This window comes from Corvus hawaiiensis, chromosome 16 (genome assembly GCF_020740725.1).
Source record: "Corvus hawaiiensis isolate bCorHaw1 chromosome 16, bCorHaw1.pri.cur, whole genome shotgun sequence".
Lineage (NCBI taxonomy): Eukaryota > Metazoa > Chordata > Aves > Passeriformes > Corvidae > Corvus > Corvus hawaiiensis.
Window position 1 is genome coordinate 8456367 of NC_063228.1, and position 21589 is coordinate 8477955.

The 21589-nt window shown below is 54.5% G+C and overlaps 1 protein-coding gene across 3 annotated transcripts in view; it reads left to right on the plus strand.

Annotated features, from left to right (window-relative positions):
- Window positions 1–21589, plus strand: part of PRKCB (protein kinase C beta) — a 94601-nt gene that overhangs the window by 25356 nt on the left and 47656 nt on the right. For 2 of the 3 annotated variants that reach the window (XM_048320798.1, XM_048320799.1), the window contains exon 3: window positions 15718–15800. In XM_048320798.1, the coding sequence (XP_048176755.1) occupies window positions 15718–15800 (83 nt within the window). Of the gene's footprint in view, window positions 1–14161; window positions 14211–15717; window positions 15801–21589 lie in introns of those variants that run through there. The other variant, XM_048320800.1, reaches the window with a different exon arrangement.

The window sequence follows — 21589 nt, forward strand, 5'->3', positions numbered from 1 at the left end:
AACTTGGCGTGGAGGAGCTGGTGTGGCCGAGGGTGGGCACGCAGCTGGGGGCTGCTGCTCACTGTGGGAGCCGGAGCTGCAAATTTCAAGGAGTTACCAGGAGCTTCTGTTCCTTCTTGTCCTGGCTCTGCTGACAGCTCCTCAGGGCTCGGCAGAGAGGTTCCTCTCTTCTCACCTGCTTAGCAAAGGGCACCCGGGAAGAGGCCGGTGTGAACTGCAGATCCTGGCTGGGGACACACAAGCACAACTCAGTATTTCTGAAATCTGCCCTATTTTGTTCCTCTGAAGTGCTGCAGAACAGCTGGGAGACATTTCGGGTGAGCTCACAGATTTTTATTGTCCCACTTAGTCTCTTATGTATGGAGCTTTCCCCTTTATTCCTCTATTAAAATAGACTGGATGTAAAGCTGCCTCTGGGCACGATGGCTGGGGCGGGGTGGGTGCTGTGCCAGCTGTGCCAGCACAGAATTGGGATGAAATGTCCCCTCTTGGCTCCGGGGCTACTCCGGGTGACACCAGGGCTGGCAGGAGCTCCGGAGGCTGTGTTCTCTGGGCTTTGGGTGGTGCTTCTGGAGCCTGGCGAGCTGGGGATCCAGCTAAATTGCTTATCCAAATTTCATTAAAAATGCAAATGGATTCTTTCAGCGGGACAGAGCCGCATTAAAAAGTAGGGCATATCGTAAACATTAATAAAGTCGTATTGGCCAGCAGGGACGTGGACGGGCAAAGTGAGCCAGGAAAGCTCTTTGCAGAGCTCCATGTAAATAAAACTCTCTTTCCTCCTCTCCTCCTCCTCCTCCTCGAGCTGCCAGCCCAGATAATGTTCTCATTGAACCCAGTGGTGCATAATTGCACAGGACTGTTCCCCACGAACAGCAAACTCAGTCCCTGGGTTGATGGAGTTTTTTAGGACAGCAGAAGACAAGTGCTTCAGCCACTTTGTTAAAATAAAATTCACCTAAACAATTTCTTTTAAAATAAGGTAAAACATGAAGCAGGTTTGACTTCCTGCTCCCCAGCAGTGTGTTTTAAAACACTTCCCTTAATGTGATCCTGTAGGTAGTGTCTGATTTCACCTTCTCCACTGACCTTGGCCAAGGGCTGGTGCTCCTCTGTCCCAGCTCTCCATGGCCATCACCTTGAGCAGGTTCCTGAGCTCGTCCCACGTGCTGCTGCATCCCAGAGCTTCCCTGGGGGAAGCCGGGGGCAGGGACAGACAGATCCCTGGGACAGAGCTGCCCACTCCTCCCGTAGCAAGGTGACTCCTCCTGCCTGTCTGGCAGCATCAATAAAACCCTGTTCTAAACAGCTCTGGCTGGAGCGGGGAGGGAGCAGACACAGTAAATCTGCATGTTGGAAATGTTATTTTAATATCTTATCCGTGGAGCATCAAACACGGTGCCAAGTACACGAGCATCTTGCCAGCTGCAGCCCTTTGAATGTCTTCAAGGCAGAGATGTTGCTGTGCAATAACACCCGGCGCTCCAGCCTGTCAGGAGATAATGGCCTGTTGTCCGGGGGGAAGCCAAGCAGACCCCGTGTAAGGCGCTGCCCTTGCTGCGGCTGTGGGGGCTGCAGCGTGGGAGCGCTCATCTTGCGAGGGCCAGTGCCGAGGGGCTCTGCTGTTCATGGTGCTGCTGGCAAACCTCTCCCGGGAAGTGAGCATTCCTCTCCTGGCTGGGCCCCAGGAGAGCAGCAAGCAATCCTCCCCTCCTTCCCTCCCTTCTCCGTGCCCCAGCAAGGTGCCAGGTGATCCCAAAGCCTCACGAGGTCCAGCCAGGCTGGGCTGGCAGTGAGGGTGAGCCGTGTGCCAGGCCCTGCTGCCCTGGCTTGGCCAGGATCTGCCTCACCGGCAGGATGAGCATAAACCAAGCCAAGGAAAGCTAAACCCTCACCAGGAGCTGAGAATGAGCATCCTCTGGGTGGCCCAAGGCTTTCTGCCCCATCACCATGTGCCGCTGCTGGAGCTGCCCTGCTACAGCCCTCTCTTCACAGAGCTGTTGTTTCCTGCAGAGGAAGTGGCAGCGTTTCTTATCTTGGCAGCTCCCTCCCTCCCAAAAGTTCAGGGCTGAGCAGGGTTGAAATAAAGTGGAAGGCAGGTTATGGATGCTCTAGTCATGACTGGAGTGCTCCATCACCCAGCCCCTGCTCCCCACAGCCCCTGTGCAGGGGCTGTAGTTTGGAGAGGTCTGACAGCAGGGAGGGGCAGGGTTGTTGCTGGAACAAAACTGGAGGGGGTTGCAGCTCTGTGCCCAGCTCTGTCCGTTCCTGATTTATGCCTGAAGTGGGCACAGCAGTGTCTGTGGGGTGAGACTTGTCTGGGAGGCTGCCTGGTGCTGCTGTGTCCCCCTGAGAGCCCCTGCTGCCCTGAGCTCAGCCTCGCTGTCGCCAGGATCCCTGCAGGCATCCATCCATCTTTTCCTTGGACTTTGGCTCTGCCCAGGCTGCCCTTGATCCCCAGCGCTGCTGTTTGTTCTCATGTGAAAAGGCCTTTGCTTGATAAATGTTTTTTTCCTTGATTGGAAGTTTTCCAAATCATTGAGATTTTTCTGTGATGTGTTTTTGCCTGCTCTCCTCACCAGCTCTCGTCTTGTCTTCTGGTAGGAGGCAGCGCTCCGAGGCTTTCCGAGGGATCGGCTGTCCCAGGACAAATCCCGTGGGAGTTTCTTCACAACACAAACTAGGACTGGAGCACTGCAGGAGGAGGGAGAGGAAGGAGCAGTGGGGAGAGGCTGTGACTTCAGCAAGGGTTGGGATGGTCTCATTTCCCATTTTTATGGGGAAATTAGGCGAGTGTGTGAAATATTTTCCAGTGTGGTGCTTCTGGGAGGATTTCACCTGAGGGATGAAGAGCTGGTTGGAAGCTGGCTGGGAAGGGGGTCTTGAAGGTGCCTGGTAATCCCCAGGGTCCTTCCCCTCATTCCTTTTCCCTGACACTTTGGCACAAGTGCTGGAGGGTCAGCCCTGGGTGATGGGGTTAAGAGAGCACCTGGCATAGCAATGTGTTTACAAAATAGCACATTGTCCCTGAAAACTGTGCCAGGGCTGCTGACCTGTCCCCTGGCATGTCCTGTGTAGGGCTGCAGCTCGGGAGCCTTCGGCAGAGCCCTTCCCTGGGAGCCTCAGCCACAGCATCTCCTACCCCAGCATGTCCTTCCCTCTTAGCATCCAGTTTGTTACGTAAAGCTGGAGCTTTTGGCTGCTTTAGGGAGCTGGAGCTCACCCTGCTCCTGCAAGCACTGCCTGGTGCCACCTCTGCTCCACACTGTGCCCTTGCGGGTGATGGCTCTGGGACGGCGCTGGCAGAGGGACCCCGGGGTGCAGGGATGCACAGGGGATGCTGCTCAGCAGCTGGATCCTGCCAGGTGCATCACCAGGACAGATCTGTGACCGACCTGGCTGCTGCTGGTTTGAACAGGATTTGGAGAATAGGAACAATTTGTTCCTAAGGGGCACCCCCTGAACAATTCCTCAGCAGGGTCTGTGCCTCTGCCCTCCATGGGATCAGGTGTGTCTGCTCAGGCTGGGGCAGCCAAGCTCTGTCCTGTGCTCAGCCACACACCTGGTGTGTGCTCGGGACAAATCCCGGCTCCAGACAAACATCCTGTGGGTGTGTGACAGGGCCTCGTCTGCCACAGGAGTCCCTGGCCATGGCTCTGCTGTTGCGCTTGTTGATAATCTAACTCACTGCCCACTCTGGCGTGCCCCGGTGGTGGGAGGGGGCTCTCCAGCCTTCCCTCCCTTTGCCCTGGGCTGCTGCTGTTTCCCTGGGCGCCGCCTGGCTCCTGGTGCTGACTGAGGGGTGTTTGTTCGGAGACTCTGTGCTGGGGCGTGAGAGCTGCTGGTGGCTTTTTAGGGGGGTCCTTTGGTGAGAACTGGTGACGGAAACATCCCTCCCCTGCCTGCGGCAGCCTGGGGTGTTTGATCCTCCCACAGTGGTAGCAGGGAGCTCTTCAAAGCAGAGACAGCGAGGGCCAAATAATGCTTGATTTTATTCTTCATCTATTTTAAAACAGCCTTAATGCCCATGGCTGAGTCTGTGGCTCCCGGGGTGGCTGCTGGGTGCTCAGCCCCCCAGGCTGGGTGCTGTGGGAGGGTGCAGAGCGTGGGGGGCCGGGGTGGAGCGTGGGGACTGTGAGTCAGCACTGCCCGAGCAGATGGAGCTGCTGTGATAACGCTGCCGGGGCTGGGCGAGCGGAGCTGGGGGGTGCTGGGGGGTGCTGGGCTGTGCTGGGGGGTGCTGGGCTGTGTTGGGGGTGCTGAGGTGTGTTGGGGGTGCTGAGCTGTGCTGGGGGGTGCTGGGCTGTGTTGGGGGGTGCTGGGCTGGGGGTGCTGGGACAGTGCTGGGGGTGCTGGGCTGTGTTGGGGGGGTGCTGGGGGGGATGCTGGGCTGTGCTGGGGGGTGCTGGGGGCTGCTGGGCTGTGTTGGGGGGTGCTGGGCTGTGCTGGGGGTGCTGGGCTGTGTTGGGGGGGTGCTGGGGGGGATGCTGGGCTGTGCTGGGCGGTGCTGGGGGCTGCTGGGCTGTGCTGGGCTGTGTTGGGGGGTGCTGGGGAGTGCTGGGGGGTGCAGGCTCCAGCCACTGCGGCCCCTCTGAACCCCCTCAGCTGCAGAGGTCTGGGGACACGCTGCTCTCATGGGGAGGCTTGGGACAATGCAAAGCCAAGGGAACCCCTGTCCTGTGTCAGGGTGGTGCTGAGCCTGTGTTGTGCAGTGGGAGGAAGGGGTTGAGATAACAAGACAAGTCCAGTTGGCCGCTCTCCTGTGCTGGAGGCAGGGGAGCAGCTTCAGCAGCCAGCTTCCCTGGATGTTTTCTGGCTTCCCACCATGCAGGAGCAGGAAATATGCTGGATAATGTTTGTCTGGATAAGTTCACAGAATCCCAGAATGGTTTGGGTTGGAAGGGACTTCAAAGCTCATCCGGTGCCACCCCTGCCATGGGCAGGGACATTTCCACTATCCCAGGTTGCTCCAAGCCCTGTCCAGCCTGGCCTTGGGCACTTCCAGGGATCGTGGGGCAGCCACACCTGCTCTGGGCACTCTGTTGGTTGGGGGGTTCCTGTGTGTTGACCAGGTAGAAGAGAAGGTGCTGAAGGACACACTGTGCTGGGCTCCAGCCCTCCAGTGGCCACTGGTGCCCAGCAGTGTCCTGGTGACTGCTCAGCTGGGACAGAACCTAGTGTGCAACAGGAGAGAGGCCAGAGGTGGACAGAAAAGTGTCTTGAGATTGTCTGACCGCTCCATTTGCTCAGTGATGTGGACAGGAGGTGTGTTATGACAGGAGCTGTTTGTGCCTGGGCTTAAAGTGCTGCCAGGGCACTTTATGGATTGGGAGGGATCTTTCAAACTATCTGGTTCAAGTTCATGCCATGGGTTCCTGTTCCTGGTCACCAGAAAAGTGCTGTGCTGGTGGTGTGGCCGCAGAGGGGACACGGTCAGTGGTTGGTATTGGAAACCCAGGGCTGTGCACAACAACGCAATTGGAACTTTGAATAAATCCTCTGTAGGCAGCCTCACCTTACGAGGGCCCTGGCTAATTGATGCTTTCACTTGTAGTTAAATGGACCTGTTCACGTTCCTGGGTGTTCAAGAAACCCTTCAAACATCGCTTGGTGTATGGAGAACAAACCCTCCTAAGATGCTGCCAGCTCAAAATAAGCCTGAGGCAGCAGCAGGGAAGTCATTACTCTTCATATCGGACACAAAAAAAATGTTTCTGTTGTATTCATGATTATTTTTGTTTTCTGCACTTCCTGGAAAGCAAAGGGACCATGCAGTGTTCTGGTTTTTTTAGAAATGCAGAGGGGAGCAGGATTACAGCCTGTGCTCTCTAGCAGTGTATAAATGGCTCCCAGCCCTTGCTGCACAGTCACTCTGCGTTCATGGTCTGCTCTTGATGGTGTTTTGTTCAAAGAGTTTAAATTGTTAACATTTGTGGGGCTGGTGTTGAACTCCAGCTCTTGGCTCACTGGTCACAAGCTTCTGGAGGGAAGGTGAGGGCTCGGGAAGGGAAAGAACCCTTTGGAAGGGCTCCCTAATCCCCTCACCTTAGCGGGGTGTCCCTGTCCCCAGGCTGGAGCCACCTCTGGTTGTTCACTCTGGCTCTGGCCACCGCTGGGGCGTTTGTGGCACCAGTGCTGGGAGAACTGGGTGGGCACCAGCTGCAGGCAGAGCTGGAATTGGGACCCTTTGGGTGCTGAAAGACTCTTCACCAGCCTGATGGTCCTGAGCCTCCTCACCTGTTTGGAGGTGCGGGCAGTGTCCTCTGGACAGTGCCACTTGGTCTCTGCTTTTGGAAATAAGATAGTGCTCAGAATATTAAAAATTAGGGGGGAAGGGGGGGGGATGCGAGGAAGAAAATAGGAGTGAAGTTCCCCTCTCTGTCTTGGAGATAAGCTACAAAATCCAGCTTTAACTGAGTTACGTTATTAGCACTTTGCGGACGGGGTTTTTATCTGCCTTGAACAGGATTAGTACGCTGTGACAAAAAGGAATGGCTTCAAAGCAGGCGAGCAGGCATCTTCTGGGTCTTGGAGCTGCAAGAGCCAAAGCTGGGTTGGTGGTGGGTTATCTGTGCTGGGACTGCCCTCTCCTAATGCCTGACCTCTCGTCTGGGCAGCACTGATCCTGCCAGGATACCTTTCCATATTTCTCCCTCCTCTCAAGAGTCTGACCCAGAGTTTCAATTACAATATTAAATTACCAGGTCACCAGAGTCAAAATAGGCTGCCAAGTTTTTAATGATCTTCTCTTTCTTCTCGTGTGGAGGTTTTTTTTTCCAAGCCTCCTTTCCATCTCTGCACTTTTAATTGAGACCATCTGTAATTTAACACATCGCCACAGCGCGCGGCGAGTTGTGTAACTGGTGCAGGGTTTTAGGAGGACTCAGTGCTCATCCTCAGGGACTGCAGCAGCTTTCCACTGTCTTCCAGTGCCTTCGTAAGAAATCCAGAACTAATTGCCAAGACTGTTTAATCTGCTCCCTCGGGGCTTTGATTAATCACAGAGTACTTATTTTTCATCTCTCGCTGGTGGAGATGCTGAGGGTGTCGTTGGGAGGCTGGGGCTGGTCCTCAAGCTGGTGTGTGGGTGTTTGTGACTGGAGCTGGCTGCAGCCACCAGGGATGTCCTCAGGGATGTCCCCAGGGACCCAGGCCCCAGCCCCTTGCAAAGGCACTGGGTCAGAGGGGGCTGCAGAGTGTCCTCAGTGCCTGTCCCCATCTGTCTAAGGTACACACCAAGGCTGTCCATCAGTTCTGCATCTCAGAAGCTTCTCCTCTGCCTGACCTTGGCCAGCACCTGGCTGTTCCTTCTCCAATGCCTGTGATCCCCAAATCATCAGTGTCTCTGCTTGCCTTGACCATGGTAGCCCCAGGTCTGGGGCTGTCCTCTGCAGCCCAGCGTGTCCTTCTCACCATGCCAACGTTCTCTCCACGCGGGAGCATGGGGCTCATAATCCAGGCTTTTAAGAAACAAGTTATAGAGGATTGTTAACATGGAAAGAACCAAATTCCAACTTGAAAAATTACCTGTTATTGTTGCTGCAGTGTGTGACCTGGCTGTAATTAAGGACTGGGGGAAGCACGCTCCCCTCCCGTTGCTGCAGGACTCCTGTCAGGGTGGGAGTGTGGGAGCACTCGGCTGGAGCTTCCCTGCCCTGTGCGTGGGTCTGTGCAGGGACAAAGGTGCCTGCAGGGGAACAGTGCCCACTTCCTTTCCCTGGCTTTGAGCTTCCCTGCTGTGTCCTGGGGCAGCAGGATTTGGGGAGTGGGTGAGTGGGGCAATGTGGTGTCTGCATGCCCTGCAACCATCCCCAAGCTGCAAAGAGTCCCTCTGAGAGTTCTCCAGGAGCTGCTGTTGGTCTCTCCATAGCTTGTTTTGTGGTGGGACTCGGCCGTGCACCTGCATGGTCCAGGGACAGGCACAGGGCAGGGAAGAGCTGTTCCCCCAGGGTGTCTTTGGATGTTGGGATGCTCTGCCTGCTGCTCCCAAGCAGCTTTTTGCAATTTGAAGAGAAAGCAGGAGCTGGACTTCTGCCATGTCCTGGGTGGAGAGCCTCACCCTCTGCCACATCTGAATGTGGCACAGGTTCCTGTGCCAGCAAGAGCCACAAAATCTGGGCCAGCTGCATCACTTGTGCTGCTTCCTGGAGCAGCCCCTCTGCCCAGGCAGCCCTGTCCTAGAGCCTGGACGTGGCTCTAGGTGTGGCTCTGGCACATGCGGTGGGAGAATGAAGATCTCTCCCTGATCCAAGCGCTGCTGCTCTCATCGTCCCCGTCCCCACCCACTCCTCTTCCACTGCCGGGGATGATTGATGCTCCTCATCCCGCCTGGCTCCAGCACATTCATTGTCATGCAGGGGATGTTGTCAATTCATTATGGTATTTCATGGAAAACTGCAGGCGGTTTTGGGTGTTTTGTTCATGAAGTCCTTCTAAAAGCACGTGGCTGGGCTCAAAATACTCAACCCCTTTCAATGAAAAAAGAGGAATGTTAAAGATGTCCCTTTCAGAAGCACAGGCAGAGAGCAGCCTCCCTCCCCCTCCTCCCCAGCTGCTGGGGCTGGTTCTGCTGTTGGGCACTGTGGGCACTGGATTCACAGGAGTTTTGTTGACAAGGTCTTACCCAGGAGGCTGCAGGTGCCAGTTGTACCCAGCTCTGATAGCAGAATGCTGCTGCAGCTTGGCGTTGGATGGTGGCATTCCCTGGAAGCTGGGTTGGAACCGCGGGAGCCGGGGGCAGGTGTCTGACCCTGCATCTCTGGGGTCTCTCCACCCTCCAGACGCACAGGGAGCACCAAGGCTCCTGTTTCCCCTCCTGCAAAGCTCCATTTGCTTTCTATTCTTTGCATTTTCCCAAGCCCCCAAATCTCACAGGGAAATAGGAGCTCGTGAGCACTGCTCACGCTGCATGGAGACACAGCCTGCTGCTCCCCAGGGCTGTGCTGGGGGCTCTGAACCCCAAGTGCCTTTCAGGGGCTGGCACTGCAGCATGAGGAGAAATCAGCTGCTCAAGCGATTCCCTGGGGGAGCTGTGGATGCTGCTGGGACTGTCTGGGGGCTGTGCTGGGGTCAGAGCCTGCAGGGGGATATGGGGACAACTGAGTGTGCTTTGAGCTGCCACTCTGCCAGCACATCCTGCCCCTCCCGAGGGCCTGGGGGTGTCCCCACTGGGGGTCAGGGCACAGCCCTGCTGGCCCCTGAGCTGGTTCCCCCTGGCACAGCGGCGGCGGCCGCTCGGTCCCCGTGCTGCCCAGGGCCACACGGGGCTGAATTATTCAGCCTGAGAGTGAATCTCTGTTACAGCTCAGGATGGCAGAAATGCTGATGAAGTATTTAAATTCTGAGCTGATTTTCTTGCAGCCGGGACAGGCTCTCTAATGTAAAATTAATGTCTTTGTGTCTCTGGAAATAGCTCCAGCCCCATGTGGGGGCGTGGGGCAGAGGGTGCAGGCTGGGGAGACAGGGCCCTTCTGCAGCATCCTGGGGCTCTTGCTCGAGAGTTGAAGTCGCCCCTCTTCCCCTCCCAAAGAGCAAACGGGCAGAAGAGTGAGGGATCAGTTTTCCTGGACAACTGAGAGTTTTCCTTGTAGAGTCAATGGGACATGTGAGCAAAAAGCCTGGACCTGGGTTTTTGGGCAGATGAGGAGCCTAAATAAATGAGGATATTTCAGTCTGCCCTTTTCCTAACAGGGATTTGCACAGAACAGGATTCCTGCTCTTCAGGCATCTAATTCCTGTCACTGAGCTCCTCACTGGAAAGGCCTTGGGGGGGCCAGGAGGAGCTGGAACATCCTTGTCTCCCTTCAAAATGGGATATGGCATTGGCCAAGGGACTTGGGGAGGCCCTGATCCCCCACGTGTTTGTGTCCATGCTCCATCAGTCTCCAGAAGCCAGCCTGGGATGAGGAGTGCTGGGCCTGTTGTGTAGGGTCTTGTGTGGTCCCTGCTCCAGGCACCGCTGCCAGAATCTCCCGGAGAGCAGAAGAGACAGTGCCAATTGCTTTTGTGATGGCTGGAAGATTGTATAACTTAAAAAAGATACATCCTGCTGCTTTTGCTTCAGAAACCCCAGGAAATGCAGTTTTATCTTCCTGGAACTCGATGATACCTCTCTCAGCACTGGTTTGCCAGGCTAGGCCCCCTTGGGGCTGTGACGGAGGTTTCTGTGTCCCACTGGTGCAGGATTAACTAGGCTGGGGAAGAATCACTCCCTGGGATTGAAATCTTTGTAGCTGTTCAGGCAATCAGAGCCTTCTAGAGAAACGAGCTGGGGAGACCTCACAGAAGAGGAGCCTCCATTTCCCCCCCTTTCCTTAAGGAAAATGTCTCTTCCTTTCTGTAAAACAGCCAAACCAGGCAGCAATGCCTTTTCACCCTCCTTACCCCTGCACCCTCCTTCATCCTTCCCCTGAAGTCAGTGGCCTCTCCTCCTCTCCTGTTTCCCTTTGTCCTCTCCCTTAACCTCCCTGCTCATCCCGATGCCGGGATGCCGCTGTACTGGGGCCGTGTGCCCGGTGGGGCAAATCAGCAAAATTCCAGTGTCTTCCAGGGGACAGAAGTTTCTCCTTGTTCCTTGGGGTTGCTGTGCTGTGCTGGAGCAGACACAGACCCAGGGAGGGAGGGCAGGGCCCTTGGTGTCCCTCCCTTTGTCCTGCAGCCAAGGAGCACCCAGCACACGAGCCTGGACCTGTGGTAGCCCCTCGACATCCCCGTCCCTGTTCCCGGTGCTGTCCAAAAATCCCTGTGGATCATGGTTGTTCTTAGTGTGTCTCTCTGGAGCTGGCGCTGGGAAAACCACTGAAGTCTGAGGAGCTGAAGATTGTTGTGCTGTAAGAACCCCAGAAAGCTTTTAACCAAAGCTGGGGATTAAATCCAAAGAGCACAAATTTTAGCTCAGCTTCTCTCTCTGTGTGCTCTAAGTGATTAAAAGCTGTAAAGCGCTGTCAGAAATTCAGGACTTCCCCTCCTGGAGCCCTTCTTTCCCCTTATTTTATGATTACCATGCTTCACTGCCTCTGTTTGATGTCGTGAGTCTGATTTTTTACCATGGAATGGAAAGTCGTGGGCAGCCCTGTCTGGGGCGTGTTTTGGTCCCTCACCGGGGCCAGGCTGGTACCTCTGACCCCAGGGGTTTGCCCAGCGTAGGTGGAGCAGCACAAAGCTCCTTTAAAAAGTCTTTTTTTTGGTGTTATTCTGTTTTCTTCAGTTTTGCTAATCTGAATTCCAAGCTGTTTCCTAAAGCTGTTGTTCGTTGGGAAGTGGAGACGTTATCCAAATGAGAATATCCACAGGTCGGAAGGGAACAGCTACACACGCTTGAAATAATCTTTGAGCTTCCCTGATACTGGAGCCATCTGCCAAAGCTCAGCTCCGTCAGCTCCCTGGGGATGGTTGAACTCCTCCCTGGCTTTGATTTTTAGATGAATCTTGCTTGAACCTTCTTCTGTCTCTGTTAACTCTCCATCTGTCTCCCTTGCTTGACATGCTGTATCCAAGACTGTTCCTGGTGTTTCCAGACCTCTCCCTGGCCTGACAGGGGAACAAAGGCTTCTCTTCAGTGGGAATGTGTGTTCTGGGAAGGGGTGGACTCAGGAGGCATAAGAGGTGACAGCCCTGAATTATTCATTTCATGAAGGACTCGGAAAAATTGATTATTCCCTTCTTCAGAACATTGGGACAAGGAGTTCATGCAATGAAATTAGAGCAACAAATGGAGCTCAAGTGGAAGGCAGGGCTGCTCCGTGGACTGCCAGGCAGGGTTCATTCCTGCAGGAAGCCATTTGTCACGGTGCTGGGCTCTGGAGAGGGCTGGATACCTTCCTGCAGCTAAGGATGTTCCGTGTGGGAGATGGGACTAATCCGATCCCATGTGCCAGGCTGGGAGTGAGCAGGGGCACGAGAGCATTTGTCACCCTGAGCCAGCCTCACTCCTCCATGTGCCAGGGATGCCACAGGTTTGTGCTCTCCCTTGGCTCTCCAGGATGGGCTCAGCAGTCTCAGGTGTTTGCCAATAAAACACTGACCTGAGCCTTTCCTGGGATTTCATATTCCTGGGAATACCTTTGCTTGTGTTGGGCTGGCTCCCAGGTTAGCCTGGTGCCAGTGTAAAGAGCTTAAAGCTTTGATAAAGGGCTTTTCCTGGGCAGAAACCCTGGCCTAGGAAGGATTTTGTATTCGGAGAGCAAATCTTTGGACATTGTCGTATCTTTGGGCAAAGTGCCCGAGCGTGTGAGGGGAGAGGGAGCGTGTGAGGTGAGGGATGGCAGGGAAACGCTTCTGAGCTTGTTCACATGGTGTAAACAGGAGAGGAGGGAATATCCTGCAGGAGCAAGGAGCATGTGCAGGGCTGGGCTGGGAATGCTGCTCCCGGGATCAGCAGCTGTCAGAGCCGCTGCCGAGGACTCGCTGCAGCTTCTGCTGCTGCAGGAATTTGCAGCATCGTTCCAAACCATGCAGGCAGCCAACTGCTCCCGGCCCCACGCTGCTGCTTAAAGCTGGAATTCTGCAGCCCGTCCTGCTGCCTCCTGGGGAACACCCTGAACCTTCGGCAGCTGGAGCTGGGGATGCTCTGCTGAGCTGCCCCACGGGTCCCTTCCCCAGGATAACCCTTCCCATGCTGGAGCTGCAGCCAGACGCGTGCTCTGCAACCTTCAAACGCCTGGAACACATTTTGTGGTTTTTCTGATTGGCAGCTTCTGGAATCAGTAGGCAATCAGCAGGGAAACTGCTTTATGGTTTTTCTGGAGGGTTTTTGAGCAGTGGTTTAAGCCAAAACGCCTTTCTGTGTGTGTGTGTGTGTATGTATATATTTAAGCAATACTGTGTTAGCATTTTCTAGCATTTTCTCTCTTTTTCATCCTCCACAATAAGACTGTTTCCTAGGGTTTGAGAATGCCCTGTTGCTGGTGTGGTTTCTTAGCTCTCAAACCCAACCTTCCAGGAGCTCTTTCTTCCCAGGACTGTGTCAGGATCCCAGGGAATAGAGGTGTGTGACCTTGCCCTGATGTTTTAGTGCAAATCTTTTCAGACCTGAGGCGTTGTGCTGGGGCTGCTGTAAAAAATGTGCATTCCAGCAAATCTCTTAAGGCTGTAGAGAGTTGCTGAGCTCAGGGCTCTGCCTCTTACCTTCCATAGGGTTTGTATCCTTCGCTTCTCCCAGGACAGGGATGTCTCCCAAGCCCCCTGTAATGGAGCTGGCTCTGAAGGAGAGTTTAGGGCCAGGAAACACGCCTGCATTATGCAGTAAGGAATGGGAAAGGTTAATCTTTCATTCTTGTTGTGTACAAATGACTTGGGATGTTTGTAGCTCACCAGTGGGATTTGATAACTTTATTATCCAAATAATAAGATTTACAAATTAACTGTCTAATTAGCAACCTGGGAAAGCTGCTGCTCGTGCTGGGGTTTCTGAACTGACAAAGACATGGGCTTAAACTGCTGAAGTGTGATGACAGCAGGAGGGCACGGTAGTGGAAATATCTATGCAGCCTCCTCATATCCATTGGGCAGGTCACGTTTAGGAGCTGAGACAGGATTGCTGACATGAGATCCTGCTCCTGATTCATTCTCGGCCCTGTTTTCCTTTTGCGTAGATGGAGCACTCACCTAAGCATGTGGGAAGTGTTCCAGTGGATCCTTCTGAGGCTTGTGGAGCTTCCTTTGAAGTAGTAGATGCAAAGCCCCCACCACTGCCATGGGCAGAGAGCTCAGGTTTGCCTTGTATGTGTAGGGGAGTGTTCTGCTGGCCCATCTTCCAATGGATTATCCTTACCATAGATTAGAATCACAGAATCCTGGAATGATTTGAGTGGGAAGGGACCTTAAAGCTCATCCAGTCCCACCTCTGGCACAGGCAGGGACACCTTCCACTATCCCAGGTTGTTCCAAGCCCTGCCCAACTTGGCCTTGGACACTTCCAGGGATGGCCTTTAAGGTCCCTTCCAACCCAAACCATTCCATGATAAGTTCTGCTCTGTGGGACTCTGGTTTCCTCTGTGGAGCTGGAATGATCCCAGCTCCATTGGGAAGCTCCCTCCACAGCCCAGCCTTTGGCAGCAGCGCCCACCCTCCGCCAGCACCTGTGCTCGGGGTGTCATGGAGCTTACTGAGTTTGTACACACACTTCAGGAGAAATCCCTGCTAATAGAGTTCTAATTTCTTCTTTCCTGCTTCCCAGATGCTTCTGTCTCCATATACAAATGACAGAAATGGTGAGCAACGCTTTCAAGAAAATGTTTGTTTGTTTGACTCAGAAAAGCAAGTGAGAGGTCTTGCAAGGAGAGAGTTCTTGGCAGCTGTTCTGTCTCTAAAACCTTCTGGGTTTGTTTTTTTTCACAATGGAAAATGTGAAAAGAAAAACAAATTTACAGCTGGATGTAGCAGGGCACAAAGAGGGGATTGTGAGGATCATGGCCAATGTCACTTGCCTTTTCCTTGTTCCTTAGGAGAAGTCCCATATTGCTGCAACTGGAACCTGCTCCATTCTTGCACAGCTCAGTTTGATTCCTGTGCTCTGTCTCCAAACCTCAGTCCCTGCTCCTCATCTTTCACAGGCTTTCATTCAGCGTAGCTACAGCTCTTGGGAAAAGGATGTGGTAGATGGGAGAGCCCTGAGGCAGAGCAGAGTGTGGTGCCCAGGCTTCCCTCAGAATCAGAACTTGTTCCATTTGCTCCATTCCTGCCTGGGCTCCCTTTGGGCCCCTTGGAGATGAGGTCTCATCCTGTGGGACGGGGCATGGGATGGATGCTTGGAGCTGAGCATCTCTGGAGCGTAGTGTGGATGCAGAGCATGGGTGGACCCAGGCCAGACCTGGCACCCAGGAGGTGACAGAGGTGACACGGGCTGCGAGGTGGTGCCACTGTTCCCCAGACCTGGGGAGCCTCAGCAGTGCTGCCACCTCCAGCTGCAGGGTCAGAGGGGCTGAGACCCTTGGAGGAGGATCTGGCCCATCAATTGAAGTTATCAACAGTGACAAATGATTCTTTAAGATCTGTCACTGAAGGTGAGGTGCTTATTTGGCATTTGGGGAAAAAATCAGCCTTGAAATACAGTGCTTTGTCTGCACAAACTGCAGAAATAGTGCTGGCAACTTCAGACTGGCATGTGCTGAAAGGGTTTGGTGGTTTAGGGGGTGGGGGTTTTGCTCTGGATACTTCTGCCTGGAAGTCTGGGCAGTGGCATGTCGGGATTGATTTCCCTGTGCCGTTCCCAGAAGGGCAATGCTGTCATTGACGTGTGTGAGGGGAGGAAGATGTGCGTGTCTTCTGGTCTGGCAAACGGAGGCTGGGGAGATGCTGAAGAAAAGCAGAGCTGTGGGAGGAAAATTGCCCACCTGTTCCCTTCAGTACAATCTTCCATTTTTGGCCACATGCACTTTTCAGCTCAGATACCCGCGAACGCCAGATTCTCCCTCTTTTTATTCCCGGCGGTGACCTCAGAGCGTGTGCCGCGAGTGACAATGAGCTCAGAGGAACAGAAGTGTTCCCAGCCCTCCTCTGACGTTCACTCAACACTTTGTTCTGCTGAGTTTTACCAAAATGCCTGGTCTGGTTGGGGATGTTCCATAAGGTTTAAAAATCTGCCACAGGTTTGCTTAAAAAACCTCCTGGGACTGCTCGGAAATCCAACATAACCGTGGTTTGTTTTGTTAACTCTTGGCTCTCGTGGTGCCAGTCCTGTGCCATGCCCCTGACCCTGTCCCTGTGTTCTCTTTGCAGTTTGCTGCTTTGTGGTGCACAAGCGGTGCCATGAGTTCGTCACCTTCTCCTGCCCTGGTGCCGACAAGGGCCCTGCCTCGGATGTAAGTACAGCCCTGGGCACAGCAGGGCCGGGGGCTCACTGGGCTTCACAGCACTTGGAGAAGATGCTCCTCCAGCTTCCTTTGCTGAGGGCATGCCTGGGTTGTTGTTTCACAGGCATCTCTAATTTATGGGATGGTTTAGGTAGGAAAAGCCACTATGATTGAGTCTAAGATCACCATTCCCCAGCACTTCCAAGGTCACTGCTACCCCACATCCCCACGTGCCACACCCACATGGCTTTTAAATCCCTTCCGGGATGGGGATTCCATAGTTCTGGGGACTCTCATACATTTCTGTGATACCTAAAACACTCAAACTACCCAATAACTTGTGCTCAGCAGAGCAGAGGGAATATGTGGGGAGGCAGAGGTTTCCCTTTGGGGCTGAGCCTGCAGCCTTGCCCCAATGTCCTTCTATCCCTTGTGCCAGAAAACCACCCAAACGCTTGCTGGCTAAATCCCCATCCTTATTTCCCCGAGGATTTTCTTTCCTGGTGGATCCCCTGGCTTGGGGGCAGCAGAGCTGGGCTCCCCAGCCCGGCTCTGCCAGCGCCATTCAGGTCCGTCTGGCAGGTTCTGTGTTTTACCGTGGAAACTGGCTAATTTGGGGAACTGCTGGGAGAGAGGAGCTCAAATTGGGGAAACGACAGAGCACCACAACTCTCACCCTTAAAAATAGAAGTGGTGGGAGCAGGCGGCGTAACAGGCTGCGGAAGGTGGAGGCTAAACACGCATTGTCGGTCGCCCTCCCAAAATGGGGCTGTGCCCTGTGACGGGGAGAGAGGGTGCTTGGGGAGGGATGAGGCTCTCAGGGGGCATCAGCAGTTGGCGAGGTTTGTTCTGGGCTCGGGTGGTGGCTGTCCCCCACTCATGAGCTGTGGTGTCTGTGCAGCCTCCACAGAGCAGCTTCGGCACCGACGGCTCTTCCTCCACCCCCGGTGCAGCAAACCCAGGAGGAGGTGGCAGGGTGGCACTGCTGTCGCCCACAGGACAGAAGCCCCTGAGGGCTTCCTGTGCCGGGGACAAGCAGGGACTGCCAGGGGAGGCGTGGGCAGGAGCTGCTGCCTGCCTGGAGAGAGGCTTGCCTGGGATACTGGGAGCATCCCTCTTCCATCTCCGGTGCCTGTGGCACTATCGGGATCTGTGCAGGGGAGCAGTGGTGTCTGTGTGTGTGTGCACAGCGCTGTCCCAGTGCCCTGGCCCGGAGCGGGTCACTGGAGGGGATGGAGCTGCAGGAGAGGGATGTGATTGATGGCTTTGAAGTCCTCAGCTTCCGACATGTCTCTGCCCTTCTTCCAGGCGGTTTCACCCCCTGCTGCCGCCGCTGCTGAAACAGGGCAAGGAGAGCTGAGAAGGCACGAAAAGATGAGGGAATGGTGGTGGGGGGGTGATCCGTTCCCTGAGGGTCGAGCCTGGCCACCCAGGCAGTGCAGGTGTCCGTGTCCCTCTGTGGGATGTGGCCGAGCTCTGTCCCCGCGTGTGCCGCGCTCCCTCCGTGGAAAGCCGGCGGTGCCGGGGGTTTTACAGCCCTTTGCTGTGACATGATGTGGCACTGCGAGGTTCCCTCTGGCCGTGTGACTGCAGCTCTGACACTCACACTTTGTTCTCTGTCATCTCAAACACGCGCAGACAGAGGCAGCGGGGCCCCGGCGCGTCGCACGCTGTGACCCGCTTCGGGCTGTGGGAGGTGAATGTCACCCATCCGGATCCACCTGCTTTGATAGGCATTGAGCTCCTTGAGTGTGCCGAGGTGGAATCTCGCTTGTAAGGCTTTAGGTGCAGTGTGAGGGGGAAGGAGCTGGTGGCTGAGCAGAGCCCCAGCCTCCCGCGCCAGCTGAGCGGGTGCCGGCGAGGGGACACCGGCCCACGGCTGTGGGTGGCCCTGGGAGCGGCCGGGTGGGTGCCCGGGGAGGCAGAAATGCTGAAATCCCTTCACCTTGCTCGAGGCAGATGAGGCTTGGCAGCGGGCAGGGCCGGGATGCAGCTGCCTGCCCGTGCTGGCACTGCCACAGCCCCGCGCAGCTCCTGGACGGCAGCGGGTGGCTACAGGTGCCGGGGGACGCTCCACCTGTCCCCGCAGAGCTTTGGCTGAGGGAACACACACAGGACGTTTTGCCTTCCCTCCCACCAGACCTGCCCGAGCTGTGGCACACGAGGACAGCGAGGGGCCCTCGGGCAGCCAGGTCCCAGCTGGTCTCTGCGGCAGCTCTGGGTGACTGTGGGCAGCCTCTGCCTGGGAAGGGAAGGGTCTAAATAAAATTGTCACAAATTTAACAGACCCCACTCGATACCAGGGCTGGTGTAAAGGCCCTTGGTCACATTCCCTGTCACTCACTGTTATCCCTGGGGGAGCATCAGCAGCATGGCACAGGCAGCAGACAGGTAACAGCTGCCCAGCACTGTCAATCTTTTAATACTTAACTTCTGGAAATGAAGAGGGAATGTAGTTCTTGGGACTAAAGCAGGGAGAAAATGGCCCTTTTATAGCGCTTTTTTTTTCTTTCTTTTTTTTCCCTTTTTTTTCCTTTCTTTTTTTTCTTTTTTTTTTTCTCTTTAGCAAAGGGCACCAGAGCCCCTCTGGTCTCTCCCCTGCCCCTCTGACATGGGGGTGTCGCTGGGGGATGCAGGCAGGGCAAGCTTCCCTCCTCTTGCACTCTTACAGCAGCATAATTATATCTATAATATATCATATTTATAATTATATAATCATATAATCCTTAAGGAGCTTTGAATCAGGAGAGGAAGAGCTCCTTCAACATACAGTAATGCCTTATTGGCTTCAGGAATGAGCCGGGGACAGGGGCTTTGCTTTGAATGATGGAAAGCTGGAGTTTCCCTCTGCTCCATGGTTGCTGATAACCATGGTGTGAATCCAGAGCCACCTGCACTGGTGGCAGATCTGGTGGCATCAGCCTGTGCTGGTTACAGGGATGTGTTTTTGCAGTTGGTGCAGCAAGCTGGGAACTCTTCCACAAATACGAATCTCCAGTGAATCCTGCAGAAAGAAGGAGTTTAATTTATTGCATGTGTCAAACCTCACAGTGGGTTCATCCTTACAATGGGCCAGTGGTTCTGCTGAGCTGGAGAGGGAAGGGAGCTGTGCAGGGAGCTCAGCAGTGCAGGGATGCTGCAGCCTGGGCTGGGGCTTTGATGCCAGCTGGGATCCCAGAGCTGCTTTTTCCTGTGGCCTAGACCTGGAGCCCAGGGAAAAAAAACTCTGTTAAAAGAAAAATATCTTCTAACTTAGCTCCTTGATCTCTGTGTCTTCATAACGCTGGAGAATTGAGGAGAAAATCAGTTTGCATCTGTACAGTGCTTATAGTCTATCTGAATGTTTACATTTTAACAACTGGGTAATTCTGATTACTGAACTAAAACTCTTCAGCTGGAAGTTCAGGGTGTGCTGAAGTGCTGTAGGGGATGGAGGTTGGTGCATGCAGAGACAGCCCGGGGGGAGCTGGTGTTGCACGCTTGGGGAGCAGAGCAGAATCCCTGGAGACCAGTGAAATGTCAGAGTCTCTGTCACTGTTGAGTGCTCCCACTTTGGGGTGTTTCTGTTTGATCTGGTTGTGTTTGAACCTCCTTGAGGAGAGTGAGAGTGTGGCTGTGTGTTTAACCTTGCCAAGCCTTCTGCACAGGAGCCTTCCATCTGGGAGAGAGGACAATTACACATGATAGTGTCTCCAAGCAGGAAAAAATGAAAGATTAATTGCTTCTTGCAGCAGGGCATAAAGGTGTAGCTGGAACCGCTGGTACTGCAGACACAGAGCTGTGTTTGTGCTACCCTGGTCTGCAGGCATGGCAGAACTTTGGATCCACATTGATGTCCTGTCTGCCTGGGGTCTGTCCCAGCATTCCTGAAGGGAGAACTGCTGAGGTACTCTGTAGGGGCTGGCAGCCCAAACCCCCCTCCCTGTCCAGTTCTGCTGTTCCCCATTCCCAGCTCTGGCACTCCTGGCTCTCCTGTTGGCAGGAGGCAAAGCTGGTGTGACCAGCTGGAGTGTGTGACCCACAGCGAGTGTCTGTCTGACCCACAGCGAGTGTCTGTCTGACCCACAGCAAGGTCTCCAGGACCCAGAGTCAGCCTGTGTAATGTATTCCAGTTGGCAAACCTAATTATAGCTGGAGCTATTAGTAGAATGCATAATTATTTAAATTGTAGAGAAAATAATCATTAAAATGACCTTCTTTGCATGATCCTGTTAAAGGTCATCTAATCAGGATGTGTTAATAAATATCAGAGTTGCTCTGGGAAGGTAACGGGCCAGTGTAGCTACATTTCAATTTTGCATGTAATTTGTCCCCCTTTGTGCTTGGGGAGAGGATTTCAGGAAGAATTTCAGGAAGAATTTCTTCATGGAAAGGGTTCCATGCTGTGCCCCAGGCCCCCTCTTGCCGAGGTGCTGCCTCTGAGCGCAGGACCCCGATCCCTCCTCACAGCTCCTGTTCTTCTGGGCTGCCCTGGCCGGTGCTTTGGCAAATCTTCACAACCTTCCTGCAACTTGCTGCTTTCTGTTGTCCTGCTAATTAACTTCTCCAGCACTCGTGCTGTGCCATCTGCCCCTGGAGCGAGGGCACCTGCTCGCTGCTCCGCCGGCAGCCGCTGACAGTTCCCGTGGGATGAAGATGTCTCTGCCTTGCTCCCTCCCAGCACCTTCTGGTGCTTCCCCGGCCCCGCCGGAGCCCGGCTCTTTCTCCTGCCAGGCTGCCATGGCTTCAGCCCTGTGATTGAGCAGCTTTTCTCTCGTTGTCTCAGGAGTGGGAGGGGGTATCTGGTGACCCCAGCTCAGATGCAGCTGCTGGCTGAAGGAGGGGCTGGAGCAGCTGGATGAGTCCGTGCCCTTCCCATGGCTCTGCAGTCCCAGGGCTGGAGCTGAGCTGGGTTTGTCCCTCACTGGGAAGGTGATGAGGTGGGTGGTGCAGCCTGTGCCCACCCGGGTGGCACCAGTGGAGAGCCTGTAGGAGGGAGGTGTTTTGGAGGTCTCTGTGCTGTTCCAGCACCTGGAGGCTGCAGGGAAGGTGCTGTGGGAGCCCCCCTCTCCTGGAGGTTCAATAGAATGACTCTCAAAGCATGTGTGAATTACCAAACGTGTCTGAAGGATGTTGAGATGCAAATGCTGCTCTGGGAGAGCAGCTGAGCTTGGCTTTTTTCTGCTGCTCAGAAAAAGAGAGTGTTTTATTTGGTGTTGGCAGCAGCAGCCAGAGAAGAACAACTGTCATCCATATCCCTCTGCAGTTGTCTGACGAGAGGATGAGATCTTTTGTCAATAAAAATGTATTTACTTGCTGGGAGCTGCCAGGGGCAGGCTGTGTTTGACACGGGAGTAGCCCCAGCGCGGTGCCGGTGCCCGTGGCAGTGTCTGCTGCTGGTCCTTCCCCAGGAGCTGCCTCCTCCTGCTGCCTCCATCCCGCTGCCCGCACAGCCCCTGTGCCTTTGGGCCCTGTGCTCTGGGAGCTTGTCTGGGGCTGGAACGCTGTAAACTACAGAAAACCAGTTCTGGTGTCACTCACTGGTGCAGCAATGTCCAAGTGCCTTCAGAGTGTGACAGGCTTGGGCAGGCTGCTGAGGAGAGAGTGGCAGAAAAGATGCTGCAGAATCATGGAATCACAGACTGGATTCAGTTGGCAGGGACTGGAAAGGCCACCAAGTTCCAACCCCTGCTTGAGCCCCAAACAGGACCTGTGTTGCTCTCGTGTGTAACCTCCTCTGAGTGCTGTCTATGTGATTTATTGTGGCTCTTCTCATTGACACAAACACCCATCACTCTCAATCCCTTGTTCCTGAACGT